The 22,008-nt window shown below is 36.6% G+C and overlaps 1 protein-coding gene across 2 annotated transcripts in view; it reads left to right on the forward strand.

Annotated features, from left to right (window-relative positions):
- Window positions 1-16,808, forward strand: part of LOC140325750 (protein-glutamine gamma-glutamyltransferase 5-like) — a 32,688-nt gene extending 15,880 nt beyond the window's left edge. For both annotated transcript variants that reach the window (XM_072403760.1, XM_072403759.1), the window contains exons 7-13: window positions 1,124-1,262; window positions 2,004-2,107; window positions 3,198-3,437; window positions 3,536-3,826; window positions 5,223-5,383; window positions 12,460-12,596; window positions 13,824-16,808. In XM_072403760.1, the coding sequence (XP_072259861.1) occupies window positions 1,124-1,262; window positions 2,004-2,107; window positions 3,198-3,437; window positions 3,536-3,826; window positions 5,223-5,383; window positions 12,460-12,596; window positions 13,824-13,974 (1,223 nt within the window). In that variant the 3' untranslated portion in view covers window positions 13,975-16,808. The remainder of the gene's footprint in view (window positions 1-1,123; window positions 1,263-2,003; window positions 2,108-3,197; window positions 3,438-3,535; window positions 3,827-5,222; window positions 5,384-12,459; window positions 12,597-13,823) is intronic.
- The last annotated feature ends 5,200 nt before the right edge of the window (window positions 16,809-22,008 follow it).

The raw sequence follows: 22,008 nt of genomic DNA on the forward strand, positions 1-22,008 counted from the left end.
CCTAAACCTTAACATTAACCTTAGCCTAATACTTAAAGGACTAGTTTGCACCTGAAGACCATCATACCATCTGATGTGTGTGCCTCATCTAGGCATTTTTTCCTAATTTCCTTACTGTCTATTTCATTGGTGTCAAACTACTGGGAACAGTTCAAACTATTTTGGTAGCATTAGGAGGGTTTAAACCACTGTTCACAATATATGTTGCAGAATACTACTAGCAGGAAAAGCAGCAATTAGGATTTTTTTGATTGGCTTTGGTTGGCAAGAACCCTGTAGTAGATTAAAATATATAAGTAACAAATCAGCAACATATATCAATTTAGCTTGGGCTGACCTTTTCGGACCTTCCATTTCATGTGCTGTGGCAAACAAGATATTTGTTCTGATTATAATGTCTGTAGGAAAGTATGAGTTCATTTATCTGATAAAGAAGATACACGAAAATAGTAACAGCCAATATTTTGATTGACTTCCACTTCTTTTACAAATTGAATATTTCCAGTGGGGATTTACATAGTTTATCAGTATAATGAGTTACTGAAAAAACATATATAAGTGAAAATAATTATGAAAAACATTTCCTGATTGTTTCAAGAGGATTTTTTCAACTGTTTAGGTCATTATTTTATTATTATAATAAATGAAAATTATAATCATTATTTAATGTGTTATGCATTGATATTTTAAGTAATGTTAAATATTATGGAAAGCTGCAAAAACTAAATGTAATATTAAATGTAATATATGTAGCAAGCCTTATACCATCTTTAAAAATAAATATTATTGCACCAAATTTGGGTATATTGCATTTGGATTGATGAAATATACATTTGGATATGTTGCTATGTGTTGACCTCGCAGATGCCAATCTTCCCGCTTCCATCATTTGATTTCCCAATCTAAGTGCTGATGTGTAGGGTGTAAATTCAAGGCAGAATTCACGAAAGTAAGCTGGTAAATGCAAAATTTTATTTAATGTGCTTTATTTAATACATAAACTGATTAAATCTAAACAGATTTAGGCAAATTCTGGGCAGCAATTAGGTAGGATGACAATGTGAATTAGTTTTTATTGTACAGTACTTGGAATTCGGTATAACTTCTATTTTTCTCTGGTCAGTAATGAGGTTCCTGGGAATTCCTGCCCGTGTGGTTACAAACTTCGAATCTGCCCATGATACCAACTTAACATTGACCATGGATGAGTTTTATGATGAAACTGGGAAAAAGCTGGAGGCCGTTCAAGGAGACAGTGTCTGGTAAGTAATATATATGAATTATTTATTAAACTGAACGTTTAAATTATAAACTGTAGTTTAAAAGTCAATTACAATCTCAAACTTTAAAAGACTTTAAAAAGTCCTTTTCCCTGTTAGGCTCTAGGTTCACTGCAATGCCTGGCTACTTTTCTACAAACTCACCTACCTTTCAAATTCTTGTTTTATTAAGAAGTGAACAAAAGTACCTGGTACATTCAGTTACAATGGATTTTTTGCTTCTCCCTTGGGGTTTGGAAGTTACTATTACACCATCACTATCAATTACACTGTTTTCCTCACTCCATACTCAAAAATCAGTTCTATTGGGCTTGCTATGTCTGAACAGACCTAGAGCATATCTTGCATCAATGAAATATTATTCAATGCTATTGTGAGGTCTTTCACTATTGTATTTTCAACACTGCAATTTGTTAATGCACGGGACAGCAACTTAATGTATGGGTAAGTTTTACTGTAATTTACCGAAGTGCGATCTCTGCAGTTCCATGTTCTGTTATAATACTATCATAACCTTAAGAAAATCCTACCCTGTTCATTTCATTCTTCATTCATTGATTTATTGCACCTTATGGTGAATACAAATAGAAACGTAAGACATGCTATTGTTTTTATAATGGCCAATGCCCTAGTGTTGGTAAAGCCAGGTAGATGTCAGTATAGTGCCAGACCACAAAATATTTTTTCTTGGAAGACTTACCTTTAAATGATTTTATTTTGTAGGAATTTTCATGTATGGAATGAATGCTGGATGGCTAGGAGGGACCTGCGTCCAGGATATGATGGCTGGCAGGTTGTGGATGCCACCCCACAGGAGATCAGTGGAGGTATAACAAATGTAGTTTTTTGGTCTAACAGCTAAATTAAAATTAATTTTTAAAATCAAAAATTAAATGATAACCCTAAAATGGATTTAGAAATATTATCATCCTAACCTGTCACTGCATTGATGTTCCAGGTCAGGGATCGGCAAACTTTTATGGCCACTAGGCCATTTCAGGGGAGTCCCGCTCTAATGGCTCCGCCCACCACCAGGGAACGCTCCCTGAAGTAAAATTCCTATCTTCCGTATGCATTGCGGAGGAGAGGGATTACCCCTCAGGGAGCGTTCCCTATTTACTGCAGCGACGGAAGTATCAACGCCAGCCTCAATAAATAGAGGAGCCACAGCAGGGAGGTGGCATCAGAGCTCTGGCGGCTCCAGTAGTTCCTAACGCTCCCTGGCCAATCTGGTGGCAATCCACGATTCCGGAGTCGTGGAGTAAGATGAAAAGCCAAGGGATCGTTAGGCCGGAACAAACTACCGGCTAGGCCGTATCTGGCCTAAAGGCCGGAGTTTGCCGACCCGTTGTGTCCCAAAACTAAATTACCAGCCCTGACTGGAGGGGATTTTCAAGATGCCTAAAATTATTTGTACTTCAATACCTTACCTTTAACCTCTTTTCTACCTTTACAGCCTTGCTCTACATTCTTGTTGGCACTCCCCTAGTAGGTTTTTTTTTTAAATATCCTTAGCAGTATACCCTTCACGTGACACGGTCCATTTAGGAGACAGGGCTCCTTCACTGCTGGTGAACCCTATTTCTTACAGCAGTATGTTGTCACAACTTAAGTGGGAATCTTAACAAACCTCTTGCAAGGTCATTGCAAGCCTAAACTCGTGAGTCCTGTGCTGGCAACCTTCATGTTACCTACCTTCATGTTATCCTATACCCCCCTATTTTTATGTATATATTTTTAAATCTAAATCTTTCAGTTTCTGTCCCCTTTAAACCCCACAACATAAACAAATAAGGTGCACCGAGAAAATGCGAGCTGAGATGGTCTCATCATTTCAATCCATAGACAGCCATGGTAGTCTGATAATTAAAATAACTTGGAATTATTCTTTCATTACCTTGTGTGGTCTTGTTACAGGTACATACTGCTGTGGTCCAGCACCTGTTAAAGCTATTAAAGAAGGAGATATGGAAGTAGATTTTGATATCCCCTTTGTGTATGCGGAAGTAAATGGAGACATTGTCCACTGGGTTATTCGAGATGGAGGAGCTGAGAAGGGACAGGTAGACACTTATTCTATTGGCAAAAGCATCAGCACAAAGTGTGTTGGCAGCAATGCCAGAGAAGATATAACAGACCAATACAAATACACAGAAGGTAAGAAATACAATAGAAATATACAAAAAGACACATTAACTACTTTACTATTTATTTCTGGTATTTGATGCAAGCTGTTCTATCTTTTTGTTTTTCAGGCTCACCCCAAGAGAGGGCTGTCTTTGAAAAGGCTGTAGCTAAAATCAATACTAAGAAACCATTCAGGGAGAGAGACTCCATTGTAGCCTTAGACTTTGATGTGTCCTTAAAGTTAGCCGAGTCTCCCCTGATCGGACAGACAATCATTCTCATCTTCAGGATTAATAATAGAAGCTTTGAGCCCAAGAGATACTCCATTAATCTCAGCGCACAGGAGATGATGTATAATGGGAAGCCCCTGCAACAGTTTTGGGATGAACAATTTGAACTGGATGTGAATGCTAACAGAAGTAAGATGAATATTTGTTCATGTATGGGTAGAAATTACAGGTTGTATTATTCTTGTTCTATTCAAATAAATCATAAATATAACATATACAGGGTCTGTTTTTAAAACCTCTCAAAGACTGGAGAAGATAGACTATTATGGGTAACCCTGGGTGAGCCAGAAAACCTGGTATGGATTTCCTAAAAATCATTTGCTATTAGTTGACATATATTTTCAATCCTGGATCAGATCCATTTCAGGTTTGCTGGACCACCCGAGGTCCAATTTGATGGTCCCTGAGATTTATTAAATCAGGCCCATTGTATATGACTATGAAAACTCTTGTCCCCCTCCTATCCTGCAGTAAAATTTAAATCTAGGGACATTAAAAAACTACTCTTGTAGTATGGCTCCCTACCAGGGTTCTTCCTTTACATGCATCCACTGGTCCTGCCCAGGCCATTGATTTGCATGCTTGATGAAATCACAGCAGTTCTGATTGCAAGTGAGGATAATAAATGTTACTCAAGTGGCTGTTATACATATGCTATGACTTTAGTCATTTCTGATTTCTGGTATGAAATTAGAAATATTAGATTTTTCCATTGACTTTCATTTTTTCATATTTATTAAAACCAGGCACAGTCAATCAACTCACATTTTCAGAAGGTGATCAGTAACTGTTGACCCACTATTTCACCCAGATTTAAAAATATCAGACTATAATCTGCAGTGATTCAAAATCTGTTTGATCTAAGGATATAGGTAGCGAGGATCACTTGAATCAAATTCAGAATCTCTGTACATCTCATTACATATTACAGTCCAATAGTTTTCATCATATCACAAACACAAATAAATCATTATCCAACTATAGTCTTTGGCAGCCTTCCTCAAACTTTTTACCCTTGAGGAACCCCAAAAGGTCTTGGAGAAACTGCTAAAATTAGTTTTTCTTATACTGTTGGCCAGCGAAAGGAATGCCTCCCTTACAATGGGGACTATATTCTTTGGTCTTGTAGTGATCTTCACAGAATTCTTATTTAAATTGAGTAAGATAAGCACTTAGTGGCTTTTTGATATGTTCAGTGTGGTGGTGGTGACCAGTGTGGTAGTGGAGTGTGGTAACCATTTCTGGGACAGAGGTATCTTTGACATATGAGTTTTGTTTTATAGCCTAGAGATTTTCTCTTTTATACAGGGGCCAAAATGGTCTTGCTTAGGAGAAGAGTAATCAGGTTTTGGAGGACGGACTAAAACACAGTTTGTCTTTCCTATTACATACCACTGAGTTGTTTATAGGCTGAATATTGGCTAATCAATGGATTATATTAAATAGGTGACATGGTACCCATAACCCCCATCCCCCAATATATAGCCTAACTCTTTAATAACATTTATTTTTCATATTATTTCAGATTTCGAGACAAGTTTTCAACTCCACCCTTTCCAATATGAGAGATATGTAAAGCCTGGAAATAACATCAGAGTAACTGCTCTAGCTACAGATCTGAAGACCAAAAAACTCAAACTGGCATCCAAGAACATTGTATTAGAAGTTCCTAGTGTAAATATCCAGGTATGATTTAACATAACAGTGGAATGCCTCTTATATAATCACGGTGGGGTCCTATGTTGGACTGCTTGTCTGTTGACCAGCTGACTGAATGTTTGAAAGTGTCATGTGTGGCTCAGGGCAAACACATAGTTGTAGATTGGCATGATAGTGATGTTTTGATTGGACAAATACTTAATTAGGTTTTTGGGTGCCAAATTTTTCATTATGGTTAAGACACCATAATTAAGACACCAAGATGGTTGACTTATCCCCAAATGTACAAGCATTTAATTTGGTTCCAGCTAAAGAGGGCAACAGAAGTGAAGAGACCCAAGCATACCCATATTTAAGACAACACTGACAAGACTTGTGATCAATTTCTATAATACATAATTCAAGTTTTATGATAGAGAAGATACTACCATTCTTATCATAAATGATCTCCAGATTGTGAAATGAAAGTGCCACCAAAGAGAGTGTGCCTGCCTAAAGAATCCAAACAATGTACAGTAAACTCTCTGTTATCCGGCATCAATGAGGATTGGTAGATGCCGGATAGATGTAATTTCTGGTTGCTTGAGAGTACTAATAAAATAAAATATTATTAAAATACTATTAATATAAATCATTAGAGGCACAATAGCAATGCAGAACAGTATATGCAGAGTATGACTGGTTACAAATCTACTTATATTAAGATAAATATACCTGTACTGTGTAATCAGAATGCCCCACAAAAAGCACAATGCTATATAATGGCAACAATAGAAAGAAAGTCCATATCCAATTGTGACTAGCCAAGAAATCCGTAGCTGTCCTAAATATGGATGTTTCAGGGTAGGGGGTTAAGGACACATGGGAGTCACGGGAGTAATACATGAATCTTCAGCTTACTGAGGGCAAGGTGCGCTAAATGTAAACTCATTTTAAACTGATTTTTAATGCCAATTGCTGGTTACCTGAATTCCACATGGCTCCTCTGGTACTTAGTTTTTTAATAGCTCCACAGTGCATTGTGAAATCACATTGGGGTCTATTTATAAATGTTTTCCGCAAGAATCATACAAATTTTACCCAGACTTCAAATATTTACACTGGATTCAATTGTAAAATGTACAAATCATGAGTAAAAGATTCACACATTTATTTACCAATAAACCCATTATAAAATAAATATGTAAATGTTTGTCTCAAGTTTAGTAAATCTTGGTCAAAAAATATAAATAGACTCTTTAAAATAATAAATGGTAATAAACTTAATTTTTTTTTATATTAAGTATAGTATATTTATATGTGTAATGTAAGTTGAATTAACATGTTTACGAATATGCAGCACTAACTTCATCTTTATATTTTATAGATCATCTACTTTCAGAATTATAACGTGTTTCAAGAGCATCACTTGTGTCTATAAAATGCAGGGCCACACACAGAGGCTGCTGGTCTAGAGACGCGAGTGATGCCAGGAATTGTAGTAGCAGCATTGTACTCCCGTGTATAGAACAGCAGCTTAATATGAATTGCAGCTGGCCCGCCAGTAATACGAATTGCAGTAGCGGCGGGCAAGTTGCAATTTATATTAGGAATTCTGGTTGAGGGCACCAGAGGGCAGTAGAGTGGCTGCAATGTCAGCTTCCTGCCTATAGGAAAACTCCATATCCTATGATTGCTTGTATCATGGACGCGGGTGTTTATATTTGCAGCCTCAATTCTTTGCAATACAGTGGGATGGCTACCAATGAAGACATTCTGAACAGAGCATCATTTTTAGCCACACACATTAGGGATATGCAGTTCTCTGCAAATTATAGAAGGGTTTTTATGACCTATTGAACACTGCATACATTTAAAATATGATTAAGCAATTGTCATTACATTATTATCATTATTATTAATAATATTATTAATAATAATAAACAGGATTAATATAGCGCCAACATATTATGCAGTCCTCTACATTAAGTACATAAAACAAATGTTTTTTTTTTACTCTCGTGGCACTTTATTCGGGTTCTGTGCCACGGGGTTAATATGCATATGATGTTCATATTTGTGCTTGGCGTAGTCAAACATTTTTAGCAATGAGATGTCAAAGAAGTAAACAGCATTCCTGAGATTCTGAAGTTAGGTAGCTGATCTGGAGAGATATGGTGTGATGTAACTCAGACCCTGTCTGTATACTCTGATACACATTGTTAACACAACAAAATGTGTTTGTCTTCTAAAGCTCAGTATCTCTGCCCTACTAGAGCTATTGCACTGTTTATCTACTGCAGGGTCAGCAAGAATTATATATATATGTTTACAGATAGTCCCTGAGTTAAGGACATCCAACATACAGACGACTCCTAGATATGAATGGGGCTTTCCCGTTCCCTGTCCCTGTGCAGGACAGAGGCTTGGAGATGGGGTGGGGGGCTTTGCATGACTTTCAGTGGAAATCTTTTGCTAAACACATCTGAGGTTGTGGATGATCTTAATGGCTGAGCTGTTGCTCTGCAGTTGTTTCTTTTTGCATATCAAAGGACAGCTTGCTCCAGAAGTTAATAAATGCCTAGCCTCCATAAAGATTTTTTTTTTTTTTTGCTTTGTTTGTGATTAACTCACAGTGAAGATTATATATTTTATACAGTAACTGACACTACAGTGCCTAATAATATGTTGAGACAAAACAAACATCTGTCCTAATTGCATTTTTTAAAATAATGTACCTGTTCCGATTTACATACAAATTCAACTTAAGAACAAACCTACAGTCCCTATCTCGTATGTAACCGGGGGACTACCTGTAAATACACACACTATAATAATTTATATACCTAAGTATAAACCAAGAATTTTTTACCCTAAAACTGCCATTAGAAAAATAATCTCATTTTGTGCTCACTACAGTAGATGGCCCTGTGTCCTCCTGTAGAGTGTGCAAACAAACTCTTGCTGTCACAGACATAGGTTTGTTACGCACTTTACATTAGGCACTTATTTAAAACAAATATACATTTCATTCTGTTTGTTTATCTTTTTTCTTTTTTACTTTGAGTAGGTTATAATGACTCATTTGCTTGTAAATGATCTTCTGTGCATCATTGTTGGCCACCAGTAGATGGTGTCATGTCCTTAATGTTTCAGATGCCAAGCGTTTGTTAAACACGTTATTCTTTAATAAGTTCCATCTAGTGGCCTGAGTGTAACCTATGAGTTTTTTTCTAATGGTATTTTTAAGTAAAAAAAATCAGTTTATTTTTATTATTATTATTATTAACAATAATAATAATAAACAGCATTTATATAGTCCTAACATTCTACGCAGCTCTATACAATAAATATTGGTTGCGAATGACAGATATAGACAGTGACACAGGAGGAGGAGAGGAGCTTACAATCTAAGAGGTGGGGAAAGTAACAGACAATGGAAGGAGAGATATGGAATGGTGGGAAGTAGTGAGAGTTTAGGAGACAGAAGAAGACAGGTAGGTGAGTTTAAAAAGATGGGTTTTGAGAGCTCTTTTAAATGAGCAGAAAAAAGAAGCAAGCCAAATAGGACGAGGAAGACCATTCCAGAGAGTTGAGGTGGCTCTAGAAAAGTATTGGAGATCTGCATGTGACAAAGTTATGAGTAAGGAAGTCATTAGTATATGTTTTGTAACATAGTATATACTATACATAGTATATACTATATAAAGACTGAGCACATTTTTTTTCCTATTTAAATAAATAATTATGGACGGATATCATGGATGTAGTTATTAATGCTAATTTTATGGGCATTTATATTGATTATTCTTTCAAATGCTAGCAGGGTTGGCATCATTTTGTGCCAAAGGTTTACACTTGAGTCAAAGCATTTTATTCTCAGGTAAATGTACCTCAATTTATATTCAGATTGGTTTAAATTTGAGTATATGTAGTACATCTCTGAAATACTTAAACAGGTCCCTATGTTTAATCCATGTACATAAAAATACCCGTTGATCTAACAGAAACAGACTCACCCCTTGTGCCCATATGGTTGGCTCGGAAAATACAGAATTTCGGTGGATTGGTTGTTTTCAGCCCTTCCCAGGTTTCTTTTGATAAACAACCCACTCCCCCATTCTATGGTCTACAACAGGGGTGCCCAACAGGTGGATCGCTATCTACTGGTAGATCATTTTGACTTGGTCATTTTAAAAGTAGCTCTCAAGCCAAAAATGTGTGGGCACTCCTGGTCTACAACATAGGGCTGCTCATTCTGTAGCCCTAGAATAACAACTAAAAGGGCTTATTAGACTCTTTCGCTCCTGCAGATAATACAATAAGTGTGAATAAGACATGGGGAAGCTCTAAATATCAATAGGTATTGGTTTTAACCTATCAAATAGATATAACTGAACACATTCAAATGTATATATATCGTACGAAGATGCAGAACATAAGAAAAGTTTGTCATTAAGGTTTACAGTTTAAGAGGCATTGTATAATTACATTTGGAACATATGAACATATGTCTGGATTAAAGCTGTGAGAACACACAGACCAATAATGTACTCCAGCATCTTCTCAGAAACATATTATTTACCTGCCAGATAAACCCTTATTAGATTTAATTTTGTTCATAAGAGAAGTAATCATTTCATGGCACTCCCTTTTCACTTTATATCGTCCTGTTTTATGAGTCTGATACAATTAAACATACAAAAATGATTAGGTAACGTGTCTTACAAGCTGAAATTTCATTAAAGTGTATGTAAATCATAATAACTTGCTTTCGTTCTGTTAATAGATACCCTTTCAACAAGTAAATTAAATTAAATAAAGTTAATCCTGCCAGAATTGCCGTGGGGTCATACGGTTTGTAGTAAACTGACAGTTCCAGCCTCTGCTTTGCTGAAATTCCAAGGGCTCTATTTATAAAACAGGGAATCTGACATTCCCTCAGGCATTCCCTTGTGGGAATCAATTACTGCCAATGAAACACAGGGACCAGTAAGATACGAGGAAGGACGTGTAAGGTACTACGAAATGTTTAAGGAAATGTCTGATTTCCTATTTCATAAATAGAGCTCTAAGAATTGTTATTAACCCTGCTTGAGGGGGAGAGAATGAGAAGAGAAGGTGTTCTCCAGTCCTAATTTTTATTGGGATAATTCCTTTGTTGAGGTTGGTACAGTAAGTGTTTCATTTTTGGGTAAACTAGTTTAAAATAAAGGAAAAAAGAAAATAAATGTAACCATGTATGGATCAGTAGCTGCAATATATTATAATTTGTTCTTGGGTTTACATTTACTTTGTCTTTATGTTGTATAACTTTTGTGTAATGTTTTTATTATGGATAGTGTATTGTCTAAAGGAACCCTGTACTGAAAGAAACATGGAGGATGTCATGAACTCTCTCTTAAAGTGCTAGCTGCTGATCTGTAATATAGATTCTGTGGCTTCAAATCTTCCTTAACCATTGCCCTGAACTATTATACAGGTCAGCTCAGAATGTCATGAAGCCACAGCAACCCATAATATTAGAAGAAGTAGTATTCAGAGACCTATATACACCATCATCTTGTTCTGCCATCTTGTTTCCAAAAAAGGGTAGGAAGGAAGCATTTTCCTCCAGGGCAGATTTTTTTTTAAATATGGATCTCCCACCTCTCTGTGCTTTCTTTTTACCTGGACATAGGGTGGCAAGGGGAAGAATGTGATTGGCCATATTAGCAACTAAATTAAGCCTCAAAGGGAAGAGTGGGTTGGGTGATTTAAAAAGTTAAACAGAAGATGGGACAAAGAATAAACTCTATCCGCCACTGGAAGACCCCTCTCCCCTTATCTGTATGTGAAGCCTATCACGTTTCTTCCTACTAATTACTGTCCATCGCTTACCTGCCTATCATTTATCTGTCTGTCTCTTAGCTGCCTCTCACTTATTATATTACATATCTGTATAACACATACTACTGTCTATCATTGGACTCAGCCTATCCCTACAACCTGCTGCTTAATTTGTCTTTTACTGTAATCACTGGGGTAACTGCCTGTCATTCGAATATCTACCTAATAATGGAGTCTCTCCCTTGTTGATATCTGCATTTTGTTAATATTTGTCACCTTTAATAAGCAGTATGAATGTTGTTGCCCTTTTGTGTATGTCAATGATATCTGCTTGTTGTTGATAGTGTCTACCTGTTCATAATATTATTTGCATGATATTTATATCTGCATGATGTTGGTAATAGCATGTCATTGATATTTTGATGTTGTCGATAATATCTGCCTGTAGTTGGTTCTATGTACATATCATTGATACCTACCTGTTTTTATTCATTTTTATCTGTTCACTTCTGCCCTTGCCAATGCCAGTCTTGCAAGTCAGATAATCTTATTATTTCCTCCCACACAACATGGAGAAAGTTATGACACCTTTGCCCTTCCTGTGAAAACTATGTCATATTGACTTATGCACAATAGTAGATGTAAGAAAAACACATTGTAGTAAAAAAGGAGGGGTTACTATCTCTACCTGGATTTTAGGTAGATTTTCCCTTTCTTCCTGGTGTTAGACCATGAATTGGCTGGGTTAGAAATAAAAAAGCAACTGCAGCGGCAATGTTCACTTTTACCGTCACTTTGGTGCTGTCCACCACAGTAACTATTTTTTCCACTAGATGCTTTCAAACCTTAAAAACTGAGGACATCCTGTGAGTACAGGGAAAATTCATCAGGTTAAAAAATAGGAGTTTTGTGTAGGATTCCCAAATTTAACTTTATCTGTCCTTGAGCAAATCATTCAAAGTAAAATCTTGCCTGGTCAAATTTTGATTTTACAGTAATGATAGTATTCTTTATGTGTAGTGTTGGGAGAACACAAGGTTCGTTTAAATATAAGTCATTAAAGGCAGATCTCTATTGAAGTCTGTGCTTCAAAACCTCTGTTGAAGTCAATAGGAAAAAACTTTATTGAACTTTATGGGCAGAAATGTAATATTTACATTAGTATCTATCATCTCTGAGCTCGTTGTTTATGTACAAATTATGCAGCAGTTGTTGATGGATTTTGCAATTAACCTGAATTCAGCAACACCCAAACACCGTGTTCCCTAACATTTTTATTTTGTTTACACCTTTAGATTCATGGAAATCCAAAGCTCAACCAGCCTTTGACTGCGATCCTTTCATTCTCCAACCCTTTTAATGATGTTCTAAGCAACTGTATAATGACTGCAGAAGGGGCAGGTCTGTTTCCTGGTGGCCCTATCACAGTACAGTAAGTACAATATTTCACTATTATTCATTAGACAAGGAGTAACCAAAATATGCAAAATGCCAAGTCAGTCAAAATGTATCTGATGTGCCAAATATAACTTCAGTAATCTGCAAATCTCCGAGGGAAGCTGATTGTCTCCATGAGGGACTTGTGTACACACAATTTTGTCACTTGCAACAACCTTTGACAATCATTTCCAGTGATGGAGAATGACAGATGTAGAGGGGAGGATGAGCGAGCAGCACCCGCTGTGCTCTCCTCCTTTCACTTGCATAGCAGTCATTACTTGTTAATCGTGCATGGAGCCGCCCTGGCGGATCCATAAACACCATTGAGCAATCACTGTACACATCAGATTTTTGCCTAAAATGAGCACGACCATTTGCCAATATTATTCTGACGTAATACAATAAATGTTACAATAGATTATAGGTAAGGCACTCTGTCTATGCACTCTGCAGTACAGGTTAGAAAGCATACAACAATGTGCTCATGCTTTTCAGGAGCTTAAAGTGGACATAAACTAAACAAAAAAAAACACTTACCTTTACCATCTTAGATCCATCAATCCATCTGAAGGTTTCCTGGATCAGGTCCTTCGTTGTCACAGTCTCCTTCTTCGTGCTTCACCTGATTCTTACTTCACACTGTGCATGCATTGGATCGGGTGATGTAAATAAGGAAAAAAAAGAGTGCCAATCTCACTGCTCATGTGGGAAATTAGCATTTTTTTCCCCATTGAAGAAACGTCTCCTTCTGCACATACCTGAGATCAGCATGCACAGAACTAGCAGCCAGATGCCTGACGCAGCCAGGATGAGTGACCCTTACCCCTTAAAAAGAGGATATTATTTCCCTTATATAAAAAGGATGTCCACCCTTTTATGTAAGGTAAAAATATTAGATTTGGTCCACTTTAATAGCATTGTATAGAAAAGTATCAAGGTGTGTCATCCTAGAGGAATTTTTGATTGATGGCCTTTAAACATATCATTTAGACAAAAAAAGACATTGGAGGACAGCTTGGTCAGAGATACTGGTTACATGCACGGGATCTCTATATTCTGCTAAAAAAAGTATTTTACAAATATAGGCGCCTTGTTGTATGCTTGGGATAATATTCTACATAATATATCATTTTTTAACAAAACATTTGGACATGTCTACATTATTTTGTTGCATTCCTATATTTGATAAACTTTTTTTTTTTACATTGTCTTTTACCAGAATGGACCAGATTTTCCCAAGGCGAGTTGGCTTTGTAAGGATCTTTTGCGTTCCATTTAAAAGAGGAAACCTGCAGCTTGAAGCCAGCTTCTCCTGCAATAAGATCAGATATGTGAAAGGAAGTGTAATGATCAATGTACCGTGGATATGACCAGTTACTTTTTAACTTCCTGATCCACCTCGATATTTAAAACACCTAGGAAACTGGGAGAATTTATATTATTTATTTTAACAAGTTGCCAAATGTTACATTTTTTCTCTTATATATTTATACAGTCACATTTTGTATACTGTATGTAAGTACAACTTAATGGAATGTGCGCTGCTGAAAATATAGTATTCTTAAAAAAATACTTAGTGCTTTACTAAGATTTCATGTGCTATAGAGGTACTGTTTGTCTGTTAAAATTTTAATTTTTTATCAATTGGAGATCTATTGGTAAGATCACTGATATTTATTTCTTGAATTTGCATATCAGATTTCCACACATGATGGGAATGGGAATGGTAACAGGATTTGCTGGCATCAGCAAGCAGGGCAGGAACACCCAAAGCTCTCTAGCAGACAGGAACAAAGTTGGAAATAATAGCACACATGTCATTGTTGGAGTATCCAAAACACTAAAGCAGAGGTGACTCAACTCACCAGGCTCCTTTATAGTTATATTTTACTTTTTATTGGACTGGTCCAAAAGGTGTGTTGTTTAATAAGGCAATAAATGTAATATGGAACCATATACACACACTGGGGTTTCATCAGTGAAAAAATACAAAAACCTCATGATGGCCCGTAACTCCAACGATGTGAAACTTTATTGTGCCTCTGCCATCACAGCTTCTCACTAAAAGAAAAACATTATTAGGAATCGCAAAGACCTGATATTTGCACAGTTACATAAGATAGACATTACATAAGTTACACATTACTAAGATATTAGGCTGTCATATGCCCCCACACTCATTCTGTTTCATCTCGAAGGGGACAAAGCCTGGAGCTTCTCAGCACCCTCCTGTAATTTATAGGCCCAATACAGAATTCAGATCTGTGGATGATCCGGTCCAAACAGTCTACACCATTGCAGCTGCTGGTCCACTAGGAAATCCTAGCGCTGTATATGTGCAGCCTTATCTCCAAAGACCCTAACAAAAAGTCTGTCCTCTTGGAAAATTGTCAGTAGATGGCTTCTCCACTACAATGCATAAGAAAAAGGTCATGTAGGCTCAGAATAGCAAAGGGATGGAACAGTACCTAACCTGGGTATACTGGTTAGCAAAATACTGTTACAAATTAAATTAGCACCTGATGAACCACAAGACCTGAAAGTTAGTTATGAGCAGTCATGAACAGAACTTAAAACATATAGGACCCCCTAAAGTAGAAATACTTCAATAATAGGCTTTGCCCAAGTTGCCAAGCCAATTATGAAGACATAATTTGGAAAGTTGTGGAGTATTCATAAAATCTTTATGAGTGGATATAGTTTATAACAATGCAAAAGTGGAGCAAAACTAGTGCAATTCTAGTTTTGCTTAAGTGGTTTTAGTGAAAATTTTTACGAATCTAAACAAAGCTCAACTGTGCGATATACATAAATAGGTTTCAAAGCATGTTGAATTGATATTCCAATTATAATTGAGCAATAAATAAACCAGTCTGTCTCTGATCCTGATGCTTTTCACCGTATTGCTTCATCAGGGGACTGATAAGAGATTTTAGGTAAATTTATGACTAAATATTAATATGTCAAACAATGTATCTCAGAATAAAATGAAATAAAAAAAAGTAAAAATGTAAATAGTGACATTTGTATATCATACAAATACACATTCATACTGAATATAATATATAATATAGTACAAAGAGTGGAGTGTTATGAAATATATATCCATAAAAAAATAGATGATTAAAACATAGATATATTATTAGTAACATTCCACTTTTTCTTACACTTACCCCAACAAACCCCTCTGACTCCAAAACCCTTTCTTCCAGTGTCTCCATGGCCAAAATGACAAATAAAGAAATCTTAACAGCGTGAACAGTATGCTGATTCTCCTTTCCCTGTTTAGTTACCGATAAAAACAGGTTTTCTTTCCCATCAAAAAGTTATATGTATCTTAATAACAGATTTGGGTGGACAGATATGCAAATCCTTTGGTAGGTGAACCAACTCCCACACATATATTTCATCTGTGAATTTAGCTGTTTGCCCGGAGTCACCTCTTGGACTGAAGATTAGAAGCTGATTCTCCTTATCTAGTTCGGAAACTGCACCTAGATTCTGTCAGCTTCTGTTTTTTTTTGCTTAATTACCAATAAAAAGCCACATCTTTATATAGTGGCATAGCCTGGAACCATTAGACTAGGTTACCCCTGCTAATCTAAAGGCCAACCAATCTGTAGCAAGTCAAATCTCAAGAACTCAAGAAATCTGCTTTCTCGTTTTGGGTTAGTGAATCCAAAGACGAAGCCACTCAGTCAACCTGACAACAAGGCAATTTGTATTTCCAGGAGAAAGTTCGTAATGCCATAATATATATTTCTCTAATATTAGGTTTCCTTGGTACCAAATTTTTGTTCTAGGTAAATAACACTTTTACTAGTCATGCAAGTATGGGAACTGCCAACTTTTCCATTTCATATACTAAGCTAATTTGAATAACATTCACTGTATTACTATGAGTAGTTATATAAGGTCAGATAAATAAATTAAAATGCTAGTTAAAACATCCCACCACAAAACAAATAAATGTTCTTATTTTAAAGTAGACTTTTCAACTATACACGGTAACTTGTTAAATTAGGCTACCACAGCTTTACAATTCCTTTCTGGCATGCCTTGTTACTGTCATATGGGATAATATGTCTTGAATAATAAGACATAGCAAATTCACTGTCACTTTTGGTTTGCCATTGACTTGATGTAGTTTACTTGATGTACATTAAAAAAAAAAAAAAGAGTTGCCAATTTTTTCTCCTGATAATGTCATGGTATCTTTTTATTACAAGGTGGATATTTCACTGTGTATGATTGACGAGTTGTGATGATAAAATTATGGGATTAGTCAATAGGGATTGCCAAATTCCACCATCTTTATGTATGGCTAATAGGTAACTTACTGTCTTATCTCTTCCTTGCTAAAGCGCAGACTTGTCTCTCCTGTACATGCATGCAGTTCTGACTCCGGGCAAACTGCCCTAGCAAGCGTTATCAGCTTTGTAGGCCAATCAGGAGATACCCTCTTTACTATTCCTGGCTATTTAGCTAGCTCAGACACAGCACTCAGTGTTCGTGCAAAGTGTCTCTATTGGTGCCGAGCCCCTAGTTCTGTTGAGCTAGTTCCTGTACACCTGTTGGCTAATTCAGTGTTCCCTCTGTCCAGCTCCTGTGTTAACCCCTCGTTGTCCAGTCTGTTCCCAGCCAACTTCCCTGTGTGGTTTCTCTGTGTCTGTGGATATTCCTGTGTCACCTGTGTCTCCTGTTGCTTCCAGTGTCTTCAGTGTGTCCCCTGTGGTCCCTGTGTCACTGGGTTCTGTCTCTTGCTGCCTGCCTCGACCTCAGCCTTCCTTAACTATCTTTCTGCTTTGTGATTTGGTACTATGCTTCATATTGCCAACCTTGGTGTGCCCAAGGACCGCACCCTGGCAGTAACCAGCAGTGCAACATCCTCACTATCAGAGGCTCTGGAGAAAACCTGGTTACGGCTTAAACTGTGCACCCTGGCCCTTCTCAGGGCTCACACCAACTCCATGCAAACTGTAATGCTCCTAGTGCTCCTGCCTCTACAAGAGTGACACTGGTAGTATAAGATTAATATTGTCATGGATGATATGTATTGATGCTTTTCTCTATTACTTGGGAATCGCATTTAAGTGTGGTGTAAGTGATAAAAAAATGTAGATCTTTGCAGGGCATGCACATTTTCCTATGTTTTGTTCTTTTAAATGCCCTGAAAATACAGAACAATACCTGCTGATCTTGAAGGAATATGTTTTAACACTCATATACCTATGATGTATACAATACAGGTTGTCCTCGGGTTACATCTGAGATAGGGACTGTAGGGTTGTTCTTAAGTTGAATTTGTATGTAAGTCAGAACACATACATTATTTTAATACATGCAACTAGGACAGATGTTTGTCTTATAACATATTATTAGGAAGTGTGGTGTCAGTTACTGTATAAAATCCTCACTGTGAGTTAAATAACAAACCAAGCAAAAACTTTATGGAGCCTAGACATTCATCCCCCATCCAGCCTCCGTTCTGCACACGAGTGAGCTGAGAAGCCCTTTGGCATTCAATAGGTGTCTGTATGTCGGATGTCTGTAACTCGGGGACTACCTATAATTGACTTTTGTTTGTAAGCACTCATCAACAACATTCACAATTAAGGAGAATACTTTATACATATTATCCTATTTTTTTATTTTCCTATTTTTTAATTGTACTGATTGTTGAAGCTGTTGTTTGGCCCTTTATACCTAAGTGGGCACATTTGATGTTTACTAAGATAATCACCACTAACCCAAAGTAAATAGTGCTCCTACTGTGGTCCCTGTGTCACTGGGTTCTGTCTCTTGCTGCCTGCCTCGACCTCAGCCTTCCTTAACTATCTTTCTGCTTTGTGATTTGGTACTATGCTTCATATTGCCAACCTTGGTGTGCCCAAGGACCGCACCCTGGCAGTAACCAGCAGTGCAACATCCTCACTATCAGAGGCTCTGGAGAAAACCTGGTTACGGCTTAAACTGTGCACCCTGGCCCTTCTCAGGGCTCACACCAACTCCATGCAAACTGTAATGCTCCTAGTGCTCCTGCCTCTACAAGAGTGACACTGGTAGTATAAGATTAATATTGTCATGGATGATATGTATTGATGCTTTTCTCTATTACTTGGGAATCGCATTTAAGTGTGGTGTAAGTGATAAAAAAATGTAGATCTTTGCAGGGCATGCACATTTTCCTATGTTTTGTTCTTTTAAATGCCCTGAAAATACAGAACAATACCTGCTGATCTTGAAGGAATATGTTTTAACACTCATATACCTATGATGTATACAATACAGGTTGTCCTCGGGTTACATCTGAGATAGGGACTGTAGGGTTGTTCTTAAGTTGAATTTGTATGTAAGTCAGAACATATACATTATTTTAATACATGCAACTAGGACAGATGTTTGTCTTATAACATATTATTAGGAAGTGTGGTGTCAGTTACTGTATAAAATCCTCACTGTGAGTTAAATAACAAACCAAGCAAAAACTTTATGGAGCCTAGACTTTCATCCCCCATCCAGCCTCCGTTCTGCACACGAGTGAGCTGAGAAGCCCTTTGGCATTCAATAGGTGTCTGTATGTCGGATGTCTGTAACTCGGGGACTACCTATAATTGACTTTTGTTTGTAAGCACTCATCAACAACATTCACAATTAAGGAGAATACTTTATACATATTATCCTATTTTTTTATTTTCCTATTTTTTAATTGTACTGATTGTTGAAGCTGTTGTTTGGCCCTTTATACCTAAGTGGGCACATTTGATGTTTACTAAGATAATCACCACTAACCCAAAGTAAATAGTGCTCCTATATATTCATATTTTCTAAGGTGTCAAAGAAGACATTGTCTGCCAAAGAAAACATGGACCAACCCTAAGTTAATGGCTGTAATTATATTGTTTAGTTTTTACTTATTCATTCCTCCTTGGAACTGAATTCACTGTGCATTAAGGAGACTTTCATGATGTAGCAATGATGTAGACATTTTGCTAGGAAACATGTATTGCCTTCAAGGTCTTCTGTAATGCAATCAATGTTTTTAATAACACATATTATGTTATCACAAATGGCCCAAAACTAGTCTTTTGGTTCATGTGTAAATCAACCAAAGACTAGTTTTGGGCCACAACAAACTCAAAAAAAGAAATAAAAGAATGTAACTACAAATAAAGTAAGCAAGTTAGGTACATGACACATGGCACATAATAGCTGTTAAACCCAACCTGGGCCACTCTCACATATTGGGCCTGATTTATTAAAGCTTTCCAAGGCTGGAGAGACACTTTCATCAGTGAACTTGGATGATCCGGAAAACCTGGAATGGGTTTCCTAAATGTTATTTGCTATTTGTTAGGAAATGTTTTTAATCCTGAACCAGATCCATTAAAAGTTTGCTGGATCACCCAGGTTAACTGATAAAAGTGAATTTTCTCCAACCTTGAAAAGCTTTAAAAAATCAGGCCCATTAGGTTAGCTGTATGTCAGGCCTCAAAATGGAAAATAATTCTTGGGGGAGACAAAGATAGTTTTCTTTCAGTTCAGTGAGGGCTGAAAGATCCATCCCAGATTTTTTTTTGGATTGTGTTGGTTCACTAATAAAAGTGTACCCTCAACAGCCTTGGAAAGCTTTCATAAATCAGGCCCACTGTGACACCTTTACTATATAAGCCATAATAAATCACACCGATGTCTTCCCAAAGCACTTATACAGTAGCAACCAGGCAATGCATCCCTAAATTTTTAAGGTCTTCAACCAGAAAGTTTTTTTTAATGATGTGACACACACTTGAACAATTGTCTGGGAGTAACACAAAAAGTATTTCGTTAGAAACTAAAGGTTATTTAGAGGTGAATTGGGAGATTTTTCTATTTATTTTTTAATTGATTATTTAATTACGCTAGTGTTTTTTTCCTTAATAAGGGTTAGAATCAAGCCATGATTGAAAACAGGGCAGTAATTTAAAAGATTAAAATCTTCAAAAAAATCTTTTTGGTTTTTGGACTAAGGACTAGTGATGAGCGAGTAAGCCTCTCACTAAAATTTCCTCGAACTTCCGATGGGTCCGCGGAATTTCGGCAAACCAATTTCGCAAATCCATTGTAAGTTCGAGGAAATCATTGTCTGTTGTATGTTGCTGTGAATTAGAATCACTGTCTCAGTCCACCCCTGTCTTAAAAACATTTAAAAATAGAAGGAGTTAAAAAATCAGAGGCTTCTCCAAGATGACACAAGAGCAGCAGAGCATAGATATGTTACCATTGTTTAACTAACTGCTTCATCACACCAGTTCGTTCATACCTGATGGAAAGCTTAGGAAGCCGCGGACAAGAGACAAATAAAAGCTTTCTGCCCCTAGGCAATGAGTGCAGATGTCCAACCCATCAGAAAAAGAAGGAAAATTGCACAGCACCCAACTCCTTCTACAAAACATTAAACCCCTTTAATTTAAATTCTAAGATGGATTACATTTGAAATATATCAACTGAAAGCTTAACTGGGCTTTAACTTCATCTTATTCATTGACTGCAAAATATTTTCCCATTCCCAAACATAAAAAGTTCCCATTTCCGCTCATCCTTAGACTTGATTTAAGACAGATGATAATGTACTATTGACTGTTGTTCCAAATATCACTTATTTAGAAAATATTGCTTTGTAGACAAAAAATAAGTCAACTGCACTCATCCAGGCATGAGCAAGCTATTTAAAGGATTTATGTCTCTTCTGTAAACTAAAGCTTAATCTTTTTTTTCACCTCAGACTAATTTACTTGTAAAGCTTAGAAAGAATAAAGTTAACTAATGCTAAAGAAGCCAGAGACAGCACATATGGGTGTACTCTCAGATTTTAGATCCTTGTCATTTCCAAGAAATAATTTAAACATATGCAAATAAATTCAGGTACATGGTGAAAATTGTAGACTTTAGCTCATTGTGGTATGTTTAGAAAATAAAAACAAATGTTTCTCATGAAGCTAACTAGGAATTTTAATTACATAGGGCCAACAGAAGAGAACAACGGACCATTTATTTATGTATATATACATAATATATATTTATTTTCAATTTATATATGGCCTCAATATATTCAGCACTATATTGCAAAAGACATGTTATGTGTATCCTCCCATACCTATGATCTATATTCTCTTATACACACTCAAAGGCCAGTGTGGTCAGACGCCATAAAACCTACAAGTAGAGATGAGGAATTGGTTCAGGAATCCCAGTATGTTGGGAAAATGTATGACACCTCTCTTGATTTAAATGTACACATTTACAGTCACTGACAAAAAGTAAATAGTTCATATCTTAAATCTGATTGGTCTGAATAAAACAAATGCCATTAATTATAACTAGTGTTGGTCGAATAGCTCACAATTCGATTCGACAGCTATTCG

Source organism: Pyxicephalus adspersus, chromosome 3, assembly GCF_032062135.1.
Source record: "Pyxicephalus adspersus chromosome 3, UCB_Pads_2.0, whole genome shotgun sequence".
NCBI classification, from domain to species: domain Eukaryota; kingdom Metazoa; phylum Chordata; class Amphibia; order Anura; family Pyxicephalidae; genus Pyxicephalus; species Pyxicephalus adspersus.